The sequence below is a fragment of the Aptenodytes patagonicus genome, chromosome 3, assembly GCF_965638725.1.
Source record: "Aptenodytes patagonicus chromosome 3, bAptPat1.pri.cur, whole genome shotgun sequence".
NCBI classification, from domain to species: domain Eukaryota; kingdom Metazoa; phylum Chordata; class Aves; order Sphenisciformes; family Spheniscidae; genus Aptenodytes; species Aptenodytes patagonicus.
The window spans coordinates 77,859,362-77,876,796 of record NC_134951.1 but is presented as its reverse complement, the minus strand read 5'-3'; the positions used below and the strand labels follow the sequence as shown (position 1 = coordinate 77,876,796).

The 17,435-nt window shown below is 39.2% G+C and overlaps 1 protein-coding gene across 2 annotated transcripts in view; it reads left to right on the top strand.

Annotated features, from left to right (window-relative positions):
- Positions 1-17,435, top strand: part of UTRN (utrophin) — a 418,084-nt gene that overhangs the window by 131,203 nt on the left and 269,446 nt on the right. For both annotated transcript variants that reach the window (XM_076333919.1, XM_076333918.1), the window contains 14 exons: positions 1,159-1,338; positions 2,021-2,155; positions 2,665-2,814; positions 4,223-4,384; positions 4,736-4,864; positions 5,302-5,475; positions 6,084-6,239; positions 7,796-7,966; positions 10,668-10,847; positions 13,435-13,563; positions 13,693-13,863; positions 14,444-14,593; positions 15,845-15,982; positions 16,816-16,968. In XM_076333919.1, coding sequence (XP_076190034.1) covers positions 1,159-1,338; positions 2,021-2,155; positions 2,665-2,814; positions 4,223-4,384; positions 4,736-4,864; positions 5,302-5,475; positions 6,084-6,239; positions 7,796-7,966; positions 10,668-10,847; positions 13,435-13,563; positions 13,693-13,863; positions 14,444-14,593; positions 15,845-15,982; positions 16,816-16,968 — 2,178 coding nt within the window. The remainder of the gene's footprint in view (positions 1-1,158; positions 1,339-2,020; positions 2,156-2,664; positions 2,815-4,222; positions 4,385-4,735; positions 4,865-5,301; positions 5,476-6,083; positions 6,240-7,795; positions 7,967-10,667; positions 10,848-13,434; positions 13,564-13,692; positions 13,864-14,443; positions 14,594-15,844; positions 15,983-16,815; positions 16,969-17,435) is intronic.

Sequence of the window (17,435 nt, the reverse complement as noted above, 5' to 3'; positions counted from 1 at the left end):
CTGGGACTACTTTTAGGACTGGGAAAGAACACTCTTTGTATATTTGACCAGGAGCATTTTTGCATAAGGGTTTGAAAAACTTCTGAGCTTGCCTAATTCTGCTTTCATTTGAACAGAGAGTGGAACTCCTGCTGACACTTGAAGGAGTAGGTTTAAGATGAGGCTAGGTGGTTTTTGATAATCCTGCCATAAAATGTTCCCCAGATTTTCCATTCTTTGCCCTTCCATTAACTGGCTTTTTTTTTTGATTGCCTTACATTTAGAAGACCTCACGAACAATATGTGCAACAATAATGCTGTCATGTACTAAATTCTACCATAAAGTGCAGTGCCTTATATATCAGAGGTACTTTAAGTTCATAAAACTCCTTGAAACCTGAAAAGAAAGACATATAGGACAGTCTCTATTTCTGGAGCCTTCTAGTTGTCTCAACAGAGAGAGGCTCGGACTGGTCTGCGTGATCCGTTTTCCAGCTATCCTGCTTCCTGAATTCTGGTTAGGGCAAAATTCGACAACTGATAATATGATTTCTCCAGGCCCATGTGTTGGGAGTTGTACTGTGCTTATCCTGTACATTTGCTACCAAGCTCCTCTGAGTGCAGTTGGGTTGAAGGAATTCTTCTGGTTGTCCTTTTTGCATGTTCCTCTAGCGCACCCAACAGCTGTGGGAGAAGTCCCAACTTCGTAGTTGCATGTGTCCCGGGTAATTATGTTATCTTTCTTGGATAACTTTGGGAGATAATTACTGAGCTTGGAGACTCATAACTTCTGTAAATTCACCCTACCTTTTTCTCCCCGATATGCTTCTTTTTAGCAAACCTCTATTTTTTTTCTCTGGTTCATTTCTCTTTTTCATATCTGTGAGCTAGCATATAAATAGCACTGAACTTAATCTTTTTTGCTTTGAGTCACGGATTTTTAATGAACAAACCATAAATGGTAAATATGTCTGTATGTTTAATAAAATAGGATTTTTCAACGCTTACTAACGTAATCTGAATTCCACGCAAGTTAGCGCCATGTTTTGTTGTGCTCAGACCCAAGAATACTTTGGCAGCAACACTTCCAAGGTTAAACTGCTGATCTTTGGTTTGAGTGGTGAATACCTGACTGTATAGCAATTGAGGGCTGATCGTGTAATACATTTCTTTGGGCAGAGAGCAAAGGAGGATGTGTTGCAGAAAGAGGTGCGGGTGAAGATTCTCAAAGACAACATCAAGATGTTGGCTGCCAAAGTGCCGTCTAGTGGTCAGGACCTGGCGACCGAGCTGAACGTTGTGCTGGAGAACTACCAGCTGTTGTGCAATCGGATCCGGGGGAAATGCCACACTTTGGAGGTAAGAATGATAGCTCTCAGCTTAGTAAAATGGAGGCAGGTGGCACAAGAGGAGTGGAGAAGGACACTGAAAATGTTCTATTTTGTCACTGAATCTAGTAGCTTCAGCATAAACGCATTTTTCTGCAGCTCCTTTCCAAGATTACTTTCCCTTGAGATGACATCCTTGGAATTCATGAGACACCATCTAACTTTACTTTTATAATATGTATTGTAATCAACACTTGTGCAAACAAGTAACCTTGTCTCACAGCTCTGTTATCCATCCATGCATGTTCCAAAATGACAAAAAGAAACTTCTCAGAGATTAAAGGTTGAAACATGATGATAATTAGAACATGTTGATTATCATTTGGGGTAGGTTGTGTATGTCCTATCTTTCAAGAGGAGTGGATGCATTTTGTTACATTCTTAAATCATTATAAGAATCTGGATGCCATTGATAATTTTAGCATGAGTTTAGAGACTTCTATGTGTATTTTGCATATTTCCCTTTATCTTGCTGCTATAGTTGCAGGTTTTTCTGCCTAGAACTTACTGTGCCATGGCATGTTTTTGTATGTTTTCTACTTGCCTATTTTAGGTGAATGTCTCAGAAACATAATTTCTTTAAGCTGTTCATAGGGTATATGAGCTATGCCTGGCATTCTAGGCTAATTTATGTTTTTTTCTGTTGCTCCTAGGAGGTATGGTCCTGTTGGATTGAGCTGCTTCAGTATCTTGATTTAGAAACAGCTTGGCTAAACAGTCTGGAAGAAAGGGTGCAAATGACAGAAAATCTGCCTGATAAGTTGGATGCTGTCAATGATGCTCTTGAGGTATTGTAGTCATTCTCTCAGATTGGTAACTTTTCTGGTAGCTCCGTTTAAAAAAAACATAAATTCTACATTTCAGTAGAATACTGAATCATGTGTTGAATATTCTGATTCTTCAGGTTAAATGAACGTATTACTCTGAATCTAGAATGGATATTTGTAAGATCCTCCACCAAAAGCTGAATTTTGCTGTACATGATTGTGCCATACTTGGTACCATGATAAAATTGTATGCTCTCTCCTGTCCTGTGTCAACTGGTTAATTCCTTCCAGCACGGTAGTATGAAATGATATGAATAGGCGAGAAGTGCTGTGAAGTTTAATTATCTAAAGCAAAATGACCACTGCATTTGCCTTGTGCCATCATGGATTAAGCCATAACTAATTCATCTTTTTAGAGCACTCTCAAGTCATTTGAAGTGTAAAATTTCTGTGCGTGCAGCCAGATTTCCACCTCTGAAAATGCAGTAATATTCAGTATCTTGACCTTTAAAACTTTCTCTGCTAATTAGTCTCTGGAATCAGTCCTGCGTCATCCAGCTGATAATCGAACCCAGATTCGGGAACTTGGGCAGACACTGATTGATGGAGGGATTCTTGATGATATCATCAGTGAAAAATTGGAGGCTTTCAATGCCCGCTATGAGGAATTGAGTCACTTGGTAAGAATTTGGGGGCAGGGTTGAAGTAGACTGGGTTTTTCAGCTCAGTGGTCTGAAATGATTCCTGTTAGATAACTGGATTCATAGATACAGGACTGCAATACAGGAAAAGAGGAAAAAGCTTCACAATGTTGTCAGCTGTTTTCAATTTGGAATGATGCCCTAAGAGCAGATGCTTTTTTTTCCCTGACTTGAGACAGGTTTTGTTTTGCACACTTGCACACCCTTGCACTGCGGGGACCCTCAGGTAATTTTGACAAAAAGACAATTCCAGTCTCAAAGGGGACAGTTCAATAACTGAGGTTAATATTCTTTTCCTACTGCCATAAATACAGGTGAGCTGCTCACTAACTGTAAAAATGAGGAACACGAATAAGTGACACTTTCTCTCTTTGAAATAGCTAGGAATAAGTCACACTGAAATAAGGAATAGAAGAAAAACATTCTTCTCATTCCCCATCTATTATGTTGTCCCCTTCCTCTTCTCATACTTTAGTCTAATCTTTTCTGGTTTTAATAAGTAGAGGAAGACTAGCTGCATTTCAGGTTGCATAAATTTGTAACTTGTGTTCTGTATCCTGGTAACACAGGCCCCTGCCAAATTGTAGGACGGGTGCTATTCTTCTGTCACTGCCAAAGTGTAATCATAGAGGGAATTTCAGTTCATCCTCCTTACAGTGAGCAACATGAATGCAGTGCCCTCAGCTGGGGGCTATGTGCTGTCATTTAAGTTAGCATTCACTATTGTTTTTCCTGTTACGACAGTACTTTATTCCCATATAAAAACTATCTGCTTTGGCAGCTGCAGTGCTGACATACTGGGCTGTTGACAACTTTCCACATCTATGTGTGTGTATGCACCCAGTGGTCTGTGCATGTGTTGATAGTGGGGAATTTGTGTTCCCATGCAAGTAGTGACATTGCGGATGAACTTAGACGTTTTGCTGCTGAAGGGAGAGGCAGTGGAGGGAAGGAACTGTGAACCTCTGTTTTCACACTGTAACAGAAAGACAGGGTTTATTGTTTTGAAAGAAAATGTGCAAGTTTACACATCAAACAATATTGATCTGTAGTGTATTACCAAGTCCCTGATTCCCATTGACTAGCTAGTTTTTGAAACCGGTATATTTTTAACAGAATACTTTCTTCCTGAGGTGATAGGAGAGACCTGTTTTCACTATCCTGTGTAGCTAGCAGCAGAACTCTCCTATGCCATTGTTTGTCAGTTACTGGTATGAGTCACAGCAGGCTTCAAAAATTGCTGCATTCTAGGGCTTGATTTTGCTCTTTTTAGACAGTCCTCCTGGCATAGGATTTTTTGGGTCTCCCCCACCTTGTTTTGGGAAAGTTTAATATAATTTGTATTGAATTACTGCTCCATCTTGTCTTACCTTTCTGTCCCACTCAGGCGGTGAGCAGGCAGATCGCCTTGGAACAGCAGCTTCAGACCATGCGAGAAACCAACCACATGTTGCAGGTCTTGCAGGAAAACTTAGCGGAGCTGGATAGACAGCTGACATCTTACCTGACTGATAGGGTAGATGCCTTTCAGATGCCCCAGGAGGCCCAGGTATTCCAGTATAGCTTTTCACTACAAAACATTTTGAAATATCTCATGATAGTGCTCAGCCTAGACTTAGTAATTCATGAATGCTTCATTTCAGTCGTGTGCTGATGTACTAGGTGGTATCTCTTGTTATCTGGATTGTTTTCCTGTTTTAAGAAGGTTGTATTGAATAACAATCTTAACGGCTTTCAATTTAGCAAGCTGTCACCAGAGCCAGAATATTTAAAATAAACTTTGTTTAACTTTTACAGAGTGGATTTACTTCTGGTGGGTAGTAGGTGGTTAGCAAGTTCCTCTTCCTGTCTCTGCAAGCAATTTTGTAACATTTTTTTTCCTGTTTCTATGACGTGGCAGAAAATTCAAGCTGAGATTGCAGCTCATGAATCCACCCTCGAGGAGCTCAAGAAAAGCGCTCGCTCTTTCCCTCCTGCTTCTCCTGAATGCAGGTCTCCCCGTGGTGGAACTCAGCTGGATGCTTTGCAGGTAAAAATACGAGTCGCACTAAGAATTTAAATGTGAAGAGCTTCTGGTTTTCAATTATACACTGCTGTTGTCAGCCTGTAAATTGCTTGGTGCGGTCAACCGAACCTCAGAAGTAAATAGTATATGCTTTTACATGCTTTCATTAGGAAACAAGCAGCACTAGATGAATCGAATAAGGAAGTTTAAATTTAATAAGTATCATGGGATAAATGCTGAAATTCAGAAAGTCTCTGTATTTTAGTAGAATGGATATTTTGAAAGTGTATGATACAGAATTACAGCTCTCTTGCACCTCAGGTAGAGATTAGGAATAGGTGATGGAATTTGGCTTGGCAAATAGTGTTGCCATGTATATTGAGTTGTGGCATGAGAGGTGGGTTAGAATCTGCAGGGGGAGATGCTAATGTAAAACAATCTTATAATATTCATTAAAACAGAGAAAACTCCGTGAAGTATCTACAAAGTATCAGCTTTTCCAGAAACCAGCCAATTTTGAGCAGCGCATGTTGGATTGCAAGCGGGTGTTGGATGGTGTAAAAGGAGAACTTCATGTCTTGGATGTGAAGGATACTGACCCAGATGTAATCCAAGCTCATCTGGACAGGTGCATGGTAAGTATGCAATGTTCTTAACTCATGCTTGGGGGTGTTTTTTTTATTTTTTATTTCTCGCCTAAACTCTCCTGAGAAAACTTTGCTTAGCAAAGTCCTGATGGAACTGTTACAACTCTTTGCAAAATGCCAACAGAACAATTGATAACTAAAACCCTCTAATTCTTCTGGGTGAGAATGTGGACATAAAAGTAGTGGATTGTTGATCACAGATGTGATGGAACAGCTGAGTTTTTATAAACTCCCCTCCCTGGCTTATCCTTGTGTTACGGAGAAGCATCACTCTAGGGGCAAGTTTGCTTGGTTCTTAGTATTTGAACAAAACAAATACTATACATAAGATCGAGTACAGATCGCAATGTTAGCCTTGCCACATGTGGTGGTGATATGGAGTAAATACTGCTAAATTATTGGAATAATACTTTTTTTGGATGAAAATTAAAACTAGAATAAAATATGGAACGTCAGGAGTTTGAAATCTTCTTGGCAAACATTGCTCTTCATCCATAGCTCAGAGTTTAAGTGCAATCTGATGGTCAGGTCCCCAAATGAAACAGTCTGAAAATCTGCACTACAAATTGATCACCAATATACGTATTTGTTTTTAGAAACTCTATAAGACTCTCAGTGAGGTGAAGTTGGAGGTTGAAACTGTCATCAAGACAGGAAGGCAAATTGTACAGAAACAACAGACAGATAATCCCAAAGGGATGGATGAACAACTGACAGCATTGAAATTTCTTTACAATGACTTGGGGGCACAGGTAAGAAAAACAAATGTACATATGAAGATTTGTCTGCATATAAATTCCCTTCTCTGTTTTGATGTTAGATGCTTTTTTAAGTTTGATTATGAAGTTGATACTATATAAGCTAGTTGCCACATCCAGGAGCAATCAGTTGAGAGATTAAAGATTACACATAACAATCCTGTAGTTGTGCAAGACCCCTGTGCTCACAGAGTGTTCCTGAAGGGGAGGTAGGCTTGAAGAAAGGAAGGCTCACAGAGCTTTCATCATTCTGGCGAAGCTGGCCTGATATTCATTAAAGTCTTTGAGCACTGTTGTACCTTCTCTTGTCTGTAAACCAGCCTGCAAGATAATTTACTATCAGATTGTCATATGAGAAGTTTGAGTCAATGTAAATTTTTTTAGGAGGTGTCATGATGGTTTCTAATTGTAATCCATCTAAAGGGTTGCTCTCAGTATGCAGTAGAAAATGCAAGCAAACCTATATTTCCCATGAAGTGCATTAAATACTGAGTTGAGTAATTTTCTTAGTACTTGATTAGTTATTTATCAAAGTGAAGTGTTAAAAAATGGTTAAACCCGTAGGGGGCAGGAGGGAAATAGGGTATTCTTTTCCTACCTAAATTAAGACAGAAGCCCAAGCAGACTCATGCCTGTTCAGTGCACTGTGAATGAAGCTGTGGGTAAGTGGCCAGATTACATTGTTGGAATATCTTGAAATGGGCCCTAGCAAATATTTTATTGTTGTAAAGTGGAGAACATTCACGAAGGTGTATATTCTAGTGGAACCTGTACATCTATAACTCGGAAAGCATGTAGACGAGAAATTGGGAAAGGATAGAAAGGCAGTGTTATTTGCAGTATAATGTTATGATTTTGTTTGTGTCTGAATTTATTTTTTTTTTAGATCTTCAAAGAGTGCATTATTTTGAATAAATATATGCAAACACTGAGCTGAGACAGAAGGCAATTTTTCGAAATGTCAATTGATTCTGACTGCTATGGTTGGATTTATTCTCAAGTCTGTGTTAAAGTTTGACCAAACTAATTGTGTAGCCAGTGTGAAATAGAATTGATTATACTGCAGCAAACATCAGATTTCATATTCACTTTACTGAGATGTTTTCAAGGGCAGACTAGATTTTCAGTGAATTTTTTCTTTACAGCTTTCTGCTAGCAGGTCTATCAAAATACAAAAAGGAACTGAATTGTACCTGTGTGAGTAACTGACTGGATTCTATATCCCCTTGAGTTTCAGTTAAAGGATCATAATAAACAAAGTTTAAACATCAGTTTGATTACTAACTATAAATAAGTTGGTATGCAGGCTTCTTTGTCTCCTTTAAGTGTATCTTAATTTAAAATTATACTAGATTTATATATTCTGCTTTGTATAGTAAAATGCAGATGTTCATAAATGACTTTTCAGGGTCCTTTCCTAATGCAAGACAGTCTTAAGATGCAAGGATTTTATATATTCGGGTGGATATTTTAGCTGGCTAGCACTTTTGGTTTTGCTATCTTTTAAAATCTAATTTTGTTTTCTTTTTTCCTTTCTGTTTTTTTTGTAGGTGACAGAAGGAAAACAAGACCTCGAAAGAGCATCCCAGCTGGCACGCAAAATGAGGAAAGAGGCTGCCTCTTTGTCAGAGTGGCTAGCTACCACTGAGGCTGAGCTTGTGCAGAAGTCCACTTCAGAGAGCTTGCTTTCTGATCTAGATTCAGAAATTGCCTGGGCCAAAGTAAGCATGCTTTAAATATCTGTAGAATAAATTTCATCATTATGGCAATACTATGTAAAAGTGGCTGTGAATTTAAATCCCTGCAACCTGTTCCTAGTTCTCTTACATCATGAAATTTTAGTAGATTCAGTATATCATATTCAGTACCTTACCTAGTCTGATTTGTTTCATCTCAGGCATCTTGCCTCAAACTTAAATGGCCAGTGAAATATTGAAGATCTTACTACATGTTTGGTATTAATAGGTATTTAAATGACTTACTGTATCTCTAACACAGTTCATAAGTATAATATTCTTAATTATCAGCAAATATAATTTTGGGCTGGGTCAAATATTTTACCTGTAGAGCAAACAAAGTTAATTGACATTTGTAATGAAAAATTGAGTTTGTAACTTTTCACTGAAACAGCTTTGTCTTCAAAATTGTGACTTTGCAAAACAAAAAGCTCCTGTAATTCCTTATTTTCTTTCATCTAAAAATTGGAACTTTTCATGGAAGCAGGCAAATGTGTTACAATTATTCTGCAGCAAAGTATCTATTTTCTCACACTGTAGAAACTTGTATATGTAATAGTTTGAGTTAGCAACAAGTGTCAGCTGATACAGTTCAGCAGTACTGATCTTTCCAGTTGTTTTCTGTCACCTTTTACTTTTGGAATAGGTCTGTGTACAATCTTAAAACTTGAAAGCTTACAAAAGTGCAAGGTCCTGCACCTGGGTTGGGGCAACCCCCGGTATCAATACAGGCTGGGGGATGACGGGATTGAGGGCAGCCCTGCCAAGAAGGACTTGGGGGTGCTGGTGGGTGAAAAGCTGGACATGAGCCAGCAATGTGCGCTCGCAGCCCAGAAGGCCAAGCGTATCCTGGGCTGCATCAAAAGAAGCGTGGCCAGCAGGTCGAGGGAGGTGATTCTGCCCCTCTGCTCTGCTCTGGTGAGACCCCACCTGGAGTACTGCATCCAGCTCTGGAGCCCTCAGCATAAGAAAGACACGGACCTGTTGGAGCGGGTCCAGAGGAGGGTCACAAAAATGATGGGGGGCTGGAACACCTCTCCTGTGAAGAAAGGCTGAGAGAGTTGGGGTTGTTCAGCCTAGAGAAGAGAAGGCTTTGGGGAGACCATATTGCAGCCTCTCAGTACATAAAGGGGGCTTATAAAAAAGATGGGGGCAAACTTTTTAGCAGGGCCTGTTGCGACAGAACAAGGGGGAATGGCTTTAAACTAAAGGGGGGTAGATTTAGACTAGATATAAGGGAGACATTTTTTACGCTGAGGGTGGTGAAACGCTGGCACAGGTTGCCCAGAGAGGTGGTGGATGCCCCATCCCTGGAAACCTTCAAGGTCAGGTTGGCCGGGGCTCTGAGCAACCTGATCTAGCTGAAGATGTCCCTGCCCAGGGCAGGGGGGTTGGACTAGATGACCTTTAGAGGTCCCTTCCAACCCAAACTATTCTATGATTCTAAAATTACAAAAATATCTAACTATAACCTGCTCTCACCCATTTCACTCGGGTTTAGCAATTATTAGTGCTACACTTCTGCTGTGGCAGTATCCCTAAGACTTCTTACCAAACAAGTTTGTAAATACTTATTGAAGTATACTTACTATACATTTGTAAGCAATGCAAATAGTTCATGAACTCTTACGCTGCACCAACAGGAGGACAAGCCCATTATGTTGCATGCAAAGTTGTCCTTCCTGTCTTAAGGTTTTCTAGAGGCAATTTTAAAATGTAGTAACTTGAGTATTTATTTCTGTCTCTAAGATAATAAGTTATGATAAAATAATAAATTCTTTACTTCACAGATAGTAAGATGCTCGAGGAGCTCCAGACACTAGTTGTGATTAACTGCATTCTTCCACACAATGTACAGTGACATCAAAGAGCTTTCTAAATAGCCAGATGTTATCAATAATAATCGGTGATCTTGTATGGCAAGAAGTGCTATTTTCTACATGGAAGCCATATACTGATATTCAAGAGATGACATACAACTTAATTTGTATGTCAGTATGCATTCTTTCAAAGAAGGTGATCTTTTTTTAGATTAAAAAAAAACCTATTTAAAATCAGAGATGACTTGGAAAACATATTCAAGCTAAAGCTATTTAGATATCTATGTATAGGTAGTATAACAATAGGGCTTCTGTAATATGTAGCAAGTGAATTGAACATATGCAGTAATGGGTGGTGGTTCTCAAAAAACCATTCAGCCTTGGCCTACCACTTTTCTCATTGTTGCCAACTGTAGAAGTACTTTAATAAGAAAAGATACAGAGAAATCCAAAGTGTCTCTTGAAAACTGCGTTCTCTGTGGTGCTTGACAGTGCAGAAAAGAACCTTTTAAAATTGGACCTATCATGTGATGTGATGCATTTGCTTTACCTACATAATGAAAAGGAACTGTGAAGATATTATAAGACAACACAAGAAAAAGGTCTCAAGCTAAGTTATTCAGGATACTTCATGCATTGTGCCCTTGCGCGCGTGTGCTCTTCCCCCCCCCCCAAAAAAAAAAAAAAAAAAAGAGATCACTATCTACAGAGAGTGAGTATAAACAGAAGGTGATTCTACTTGGTTTGATTTTTCTCAAGTGAAGATCATCTATGATACTATTTGTTTCCTGTGGAGGTAAAAATCTGGCTCCCTTGCCCTTGTGATTGGGAGCAGTGTGCAGTGTTAATGGCTCCTCTTGTTTCAGAATGTGCTGAGAGAGCTGGAGAGGAGGAAAGTTGATCTGAAGAGCATCACAGAAAGCTGCACCACGCTCCAGGCTCTGGTGGAAGGGAGTGAGACTTCCCTGGAGGAGAAGCTGTGTGTCCTTAATGCTGGCTGGAGCAGAGTTCGGACCTGGACCGAGGACTGGTGTGACACCTTGTTGGTAAGTTGCACGTGTGAGAAATATTCAGGGTGGTTCTCCGTCACATCCTTGGAGCAGTTGCAGTTTTTACTTGTCTCACTTCGCTGTGATGTGAAACTTCCATGATGCCTCATGGACTTAAAGGAATGTAGAATGGATATCTAGTTACTCTGTAGATGGAGAGGTGAGTCATGAGGTTATATACAATGAGGAAGGTGGGAAACTGTTTTGCAAGTGTTTTAGATGTGCTGATAGGCATTGGTGCCATGCGCTTGGTAGTAGTGGCTTGTGCTCAGTGGGTAGGAGATGAAAATGCAGAATCTGGATGTGAGAGTCGTGAAACTATGTAAATATCCCAGGCAGACAGTTAACTTGACCTAGTGGGAATAACCTGCTTAGTTGTAGAGAATAAAACTACGTTTAACTTTTTTCCTTTTGCCTTTCTCTTTCTCCTGGCTTCAGTGCTAGGACTCTTTTCTGGGTTTGTTACTCTCCCTAGACTTTGTGGTATAATTCCTCTTTTCTGTAGAAAATCTAGCGTATGCTTAGTGAACACCTTTCACACATCTGTTGTTTTAATCTCTTTATCTTTCCTTTCTCCCCCCCTTTTATGTGCTATTGCATTACATTTTTAATCTTTTGTCCTTGTTTACAAATTTATCTCCTTGTACCTCTTCCCTGTTAATGTTTTATCACTTTCTCTTTTGCTACACCAATAGTGCTAGCCTTTTGTGTCCACTTGTTATTTAGCTCTTAATACAATTCTTGCTACCCTAGTGCATAGAAGTAACTTTCTAAACTATCCTGAAAGGCAGCATCTACCATCACACATTGACTGAGTGGGTTATGGGGCATGAAAGCATTCATAAAACTGCTAGTGGGTTTACTCGTTAACTGGTAGTAGCTGATTCTGCCTGATTAAAATGAGGGGAAAAAACCCACCAGGTTATGGAAGTGTTTTTTGTTTCATAACAGGTTAATTAGAGCCCAGAAGTTGGATCTTGTGTTTTCTATGTAACTTTCTATAAGCTCATGAATTTATTAATGGAAGTAGAAAACAAAAGGAACTAGCCCAAAAGGACTGGTTTCCATGAGGCTGCTGTGTGTGCTGCTCTTTATTCAGCCTGAAAGAAACCTCTGTGCCAGCTCCAGCATGAACAGAACATTTTTGTGTCCAGATTTCCTCGAGGCCCAGATGATGGCTGTTTAATGGACAATTGATAACTCCCTAGTGGTGCTCAGCAAAGCACTTGGGACTCTCTGTCAGCCTATTGCTCTTTCAGACAGCCCATAACTGCAAGTGTTTAAGAGTATGCCAACTCAAGGTTGAGGCCAACAGCGACTGTTTGGCTGAGTAAATGGAAGACTAAGCGTATTATACAGCCTAAAGCTGCAAGTTTTGCTAAATGGACATGAAGCAGTCTACAAGTGATGCTAGTATCAGACTGATGTTTTTAGATAGGTATTTCTGTATTGTTCAGCTAGTTATGACAATCCACCTTCAGAAGCCCCTGATACGGGCTGAAATTGTGGAAACTTTGGTGTATACCTAGATGGTGAGCTCTCTGCATCCTGTTCAGTGCCTGTTGCAGGTCATACTGTTTGTCTCATAATCCGGTGATGTCCATGTTAGGAGCAGTCAGGTAGTTTACCCTTATTTGTAAATGCTGTAAGGATGATCCACAACTAAAAACCTTCTAAATTATGTTCATGTCTGGTGATGAGTATTGTCCTTGTGCTGACTTTGTTAGGTTAAATTCTTCTTTCTCTAGGTGAAGATATAAGTTTCTTGATGTTGATATAGAGACCAATCACAGGCCTTCTCTCTTTTCCTCTCCTCCCTCTGTTTTGTTAGTCTAAAAGATCAAAGCTTAGCTACCCTTTTTTTGGGTAAGAAGCTCTGTGCTTAAGCAGGATGGTACTTCTCTGAATCCGATAGCTTTGTGTGATACACCACACAGAATAATGTGGTGTTTCTGTCTGTGGCACCTAATGTTACTATTTCTGACTACATATGAAAGCAGACCTAATTGACATGTCTACAATGTGGTGACTTTTCTTAAGAGGAAGAAATATTTTAATGTAATCAGTAAAATACCAAAACTTGACTATTATAATTTGCAGGTTTTGGTGTAATCCCCTTTCAATTCAAAAAAGACCCAACAACAACTGCATGTAATGCGTACTGTTGTATCTGCTAGTGATAACTGAAAAAATCATGGGTGTTTTGGTCAACTGAGATGATGTGGTCTAGCTGTAATGTTGTAATACCTTGTCTGTCTTTATTTAGTTGGACAAACCACTTCAGCTGTTACTGTTTCCCTTTTTATGAATTAGGAACGATAACATCAAAGGGTCTAGAATGAAAATTGAATTCTTGTAAATACTTATTGAAGGTGATAGGTACAATCTAATTTTCAGTGTTCCTTTCCAAGGTGTATCCATAACACTTTATTCCATTGATGTTCTTTTTACTCATAATGGTGGTTTTGGCAGGGATTTTTTTTGGTGTGTGGTTTTTTGTGTGGGTGTTTTTGGCTTTTGTGGGTTTTTTTGTGGATTTTTTTAAGTTTCTCACATTGATACTTTTTTTTTTATCTTTTTCCAGAATCATCAGAGCCAGCTGGAAATTTTTGATGAAAATGTTGCCCACATAAGTACTTGGTTGTATCAGGCTGAAGCCTTGCTGGATGAGATTGAGAAAAAGTCAGCAAGCAAAAAGGAGGAAACTGTGAAGGTAGGAAATGTTGCTGTCAAGTAACCACTTCTGGATTCTAAATTAAGTCAAGTCAGGCTTGCTGCCTGCGTTTTTAAAGTATTTTTTCCTTTCCTAGGATAACCATTTGCCTTTTCTTTCACTTCTTAGCGCTTAACATCTGAATTAGATGATGTTAGTCTTCGAGTGGATAATGTGCGTGATCAGGCTATCATCCTAATGAATGGTCGGGGGGTGTCATGCCGTGAACTTGTTGAACCCAAATTGGCAGAACTGAACCGTAACTTTGAGAAGGTCTCTCAGCACATCAAAAGTGCCAAGGTGAGGATAAGCAAGCCCCAAAACGTGCTTGCGGGGGTCTATGCCAAAATGATGGCCAATAGCTTTAGGGGATAGATCTTTAAGTGTTAGAACAGCACTTTGCTGCTTTTGATTCTCTTTTAAGTGTAGATATTTATGTGTGAAAAATGGACAGACTGATTTTAGACCAACTGCTTTTTTTACCTGAGTAGCAGGTGATGACTTGAGTTGCAAGGGAAAATTTACCGATAACTGTTATAAAGATTCAGAAAAATCTATATATTGCAGTACATATTTATATGAACTACAGAACAACACCATAAGCTCATGTGACTGGAGGTTTTTTGTTTGTTTTGAGACCAAAATGCTCAGATTGAAGTTTGAAGGTAGAAGCTTGGTGTAATACCTATCAACACTGTGTCCAAGCTAACTCTCAGTGTTAGATCAAACAACTCTTGCAATTTTTTTTTTTTTATGCTGATATCTGATGGTCCTACAAACTGGTATGCCTGTTCATGGAGAATTGGTTTAAATCATTAAACTGTGTGTGACAGCTCAGACTAAATTTTCAGCTTGAACAAAATTTTATTTTGCTTTGCAGATGCTTGTTGGACAAGAACGACTTCCTGTCATGTCAGAGCCCTGTGAAGTCAGAGTAGCTTTTCCAGACCTGGAAAAATTTGAGGGTGACGTACAGAATATGTTAAAAGTTGTGGAAAAACATCTGGAGTTGAGTGGGGAAGATGAAAAGGTTTGTGAGCAATGGAAGAATTAAATAACTGACTAACTCCTTTTCTATTTTGTCCACGTGTTACATTCCTCCAGACTTTGAGGGGGAATTCTGCTGAGAAAATCAAATTTAAGACAGGAGTAGAAAATGAAGGAAATTGCTAGGTTGTTGGAAACACTGCACAATTTTCCCATACTTTTCCCATAGCTGGTGCGCTGAGAGTAACTAGTCATACATCAGTCTGTATTTTCACCATGGCTTTATATAATTCAGGTAGAGAACTTTGATTTTCATTTATCTTCTCTCTTCTACCCAAAGTAGCTGTTTATAAGGAGTGCTTCCTGTAAAAGCAAAACTTTTCTGTCTTTCTTCATATCTAACTGTCTGAACTTATGTTGAAATGATTACTTAATGCAGCTGAGACTCTTACTATGTATTTGGCAATTTTGGGTCTCTAATCTATTGCATTGTGTAGATATTTTTTTTTCACTTTAAATTTAAACTGGTATGATATTGAATCACAGTGCATAGGTCAGGTCAGTGGATGCTTGTGAAATGAGGTGCAAATAAGAGTGTTGTAATATGGCTCATAGCAAGTCCAAATAAGAACTTGGAACAAAATTTATCTTTTCCTGGATTCTTATCTAGGCTTTGCTATTCGCCTGTATAAAACTGTCATACTTTTATTTGCATCTTGTCCACAATAGTCTTGTTGGCTACAAAATTGGGTAAAGGCCTGCCAGGTCACCCTATCTGCCTTCCTTTTAAGCACATGAAATATTATGAACTGAGCTGGAAAGCTGAATATGTCTATGGCAAATGGCATGTATACTACAGAAAACATTTTTTTAAAAGGCCTCTATGGAAGGACCTATTGTTATAGAACATATGCTTCCCTTTGTGCTGTTGTTATATTTATTATGTTTTCATTTTCTTACTATTCTGCTCTGAGCTTGCTTATTATTGTCAAGGAATGTTTAGAATAGAAATGGAGCTGAAGTCATAGCACGCTCTTGCTGTGGCTGCCTACTGCTGGCTCATTGAGTGAGCTTCCTGCAGGACATCTCTTTATGAAGTTTATGGAATGACCAAGTTGGATTTTAGGATTTTGTAGTTGTGGAGGAGAATCTCTGCTTGAATTTTTTTGTCTCACATTTGGATAATAAAGCAACAGTTTGGTACCGTTACTGTTAATATCTGATCAGGTGATAAATTCATTTTGGAAACCATAGCTGAGCTTTCTATAGATAATACAGACCTGTGTAATTTTAGCTGGATCAAGAAAGAGCTCAGATTGAAGAAGTTTTACAGAGAGGAGGGCAGTTGTTACAGCAGCCTATGGAAGACCATAAGAGAGAGAAGATTCGCATACAGCTGTTGCTTCTGCAGAAAAAGTACAACAGTGCGCAGGTATGATTATGATAGTTACTATAATTAAAGCTCATTTGTGTAGTCTTCCCTTTGGTATCCCACTTACAACCTGGTTATAACTTTTTAGTGTATAAGATTATCTGGGGAAGAGTTATATGTGCCTACACACAGTCTGACTCTCTGAATCTTTGCATTTCCAAAATATGAATTTTGTCATTCCAAAGTTTTGGGGGAGTCGTTTTGATTTTTGAAGTCCTTTTCACAGCTTCACAGAGGACCACCCTATTTGTCTTTACACAGATGGGTGCAGACAGTCGGGCATTTGCTTCACTTGTCTTTGCTGGCCCTCCAGCAAAGGTTTGTCTCCACCACCAGGCTGTGTGAAGAGTGACTACATAGACACATGTACACAAACATATTCATTGAGTTCTCAGCTGACGAGGTTTATGTGAATATGAGTCTGTTCCTGAATTCCTCTTGCTTTCTACAGAGGGTATTATCAGCACTTGCGGACTCTAGTATGTTGTGGTGCTTTCGTACACGTGCCATATTAAAAATGTTTTTGTGTAGAACAAAGGGGATCTGTATTCTTATACTCCTTTTAGCTCACCCGTTTGAATCATATTAGGGTTGGTAAGGTCAGGTGTAGCTCAAACGCAGGGTAAGACCCTCAGTCTGGCTTTGATTACATGTCTGTGCAGTTAAATAGAATATACCTATTTTAAAGAAATAAATGGCTAGTACTGCATATTTTGGAATTTGCTTCTTCAAATGAATCCCTCCAGTGTTTTTGTTTTTCAAATAAATAAGACCTATTCTGTTCACTACTTACCTCTTCTTATACCGTATTTTCCTAATATACTGCATTGTAGGAGTGCAGGTCATTTCAAAGGAGGCAGGCGGTGGAACTCTCTCCAGTGTTTTCCCAGTATAAGAAGGAACATGACAGTCTAATGAAGTGGCTGGATGAGGCTGAGCACCGTCTGTCAGGGCTGCAAGGTGTGGAAGATGAACAAAAACTACAGGTAAATGAGAGACTTTTTTTCTTAGAGCAAACAGTGAGCTTTAGAGATTCATATATTAGGGTTTTATGGCTGTTCTTTTGACACCTTCTTGGAAAGAAGTGTTTTCAAAATGACAGCATTCATTTTTCATTAGGAAACTATTTGCATATACTAGTTTGGGATTTCTACATAGTCATCATAGGTCCAAAATATCCCAGCCATCAGGCCCAAGTCTTAGAGTGTGATCTGGGCAGTGTGGTTGAATCAGGACAGTTTTTCTTGCCAGTCTTGCTCATGGGGATTACGCTTAGCTTTTTTTGATACCCTGGCTCAACCAGCCTGAATCAATGTCTGGGTGGTGCAGGTATGGTAAAAGCCTTGTTTGAGGCTTAAACTCAGTGCCTCTGCATTCTGTGGTTGGGCTATTGTAACTACTCTGATGCTGCCTTTCACCACCTCAAGTGCTTAGGGAGTGATAACTACTCTCA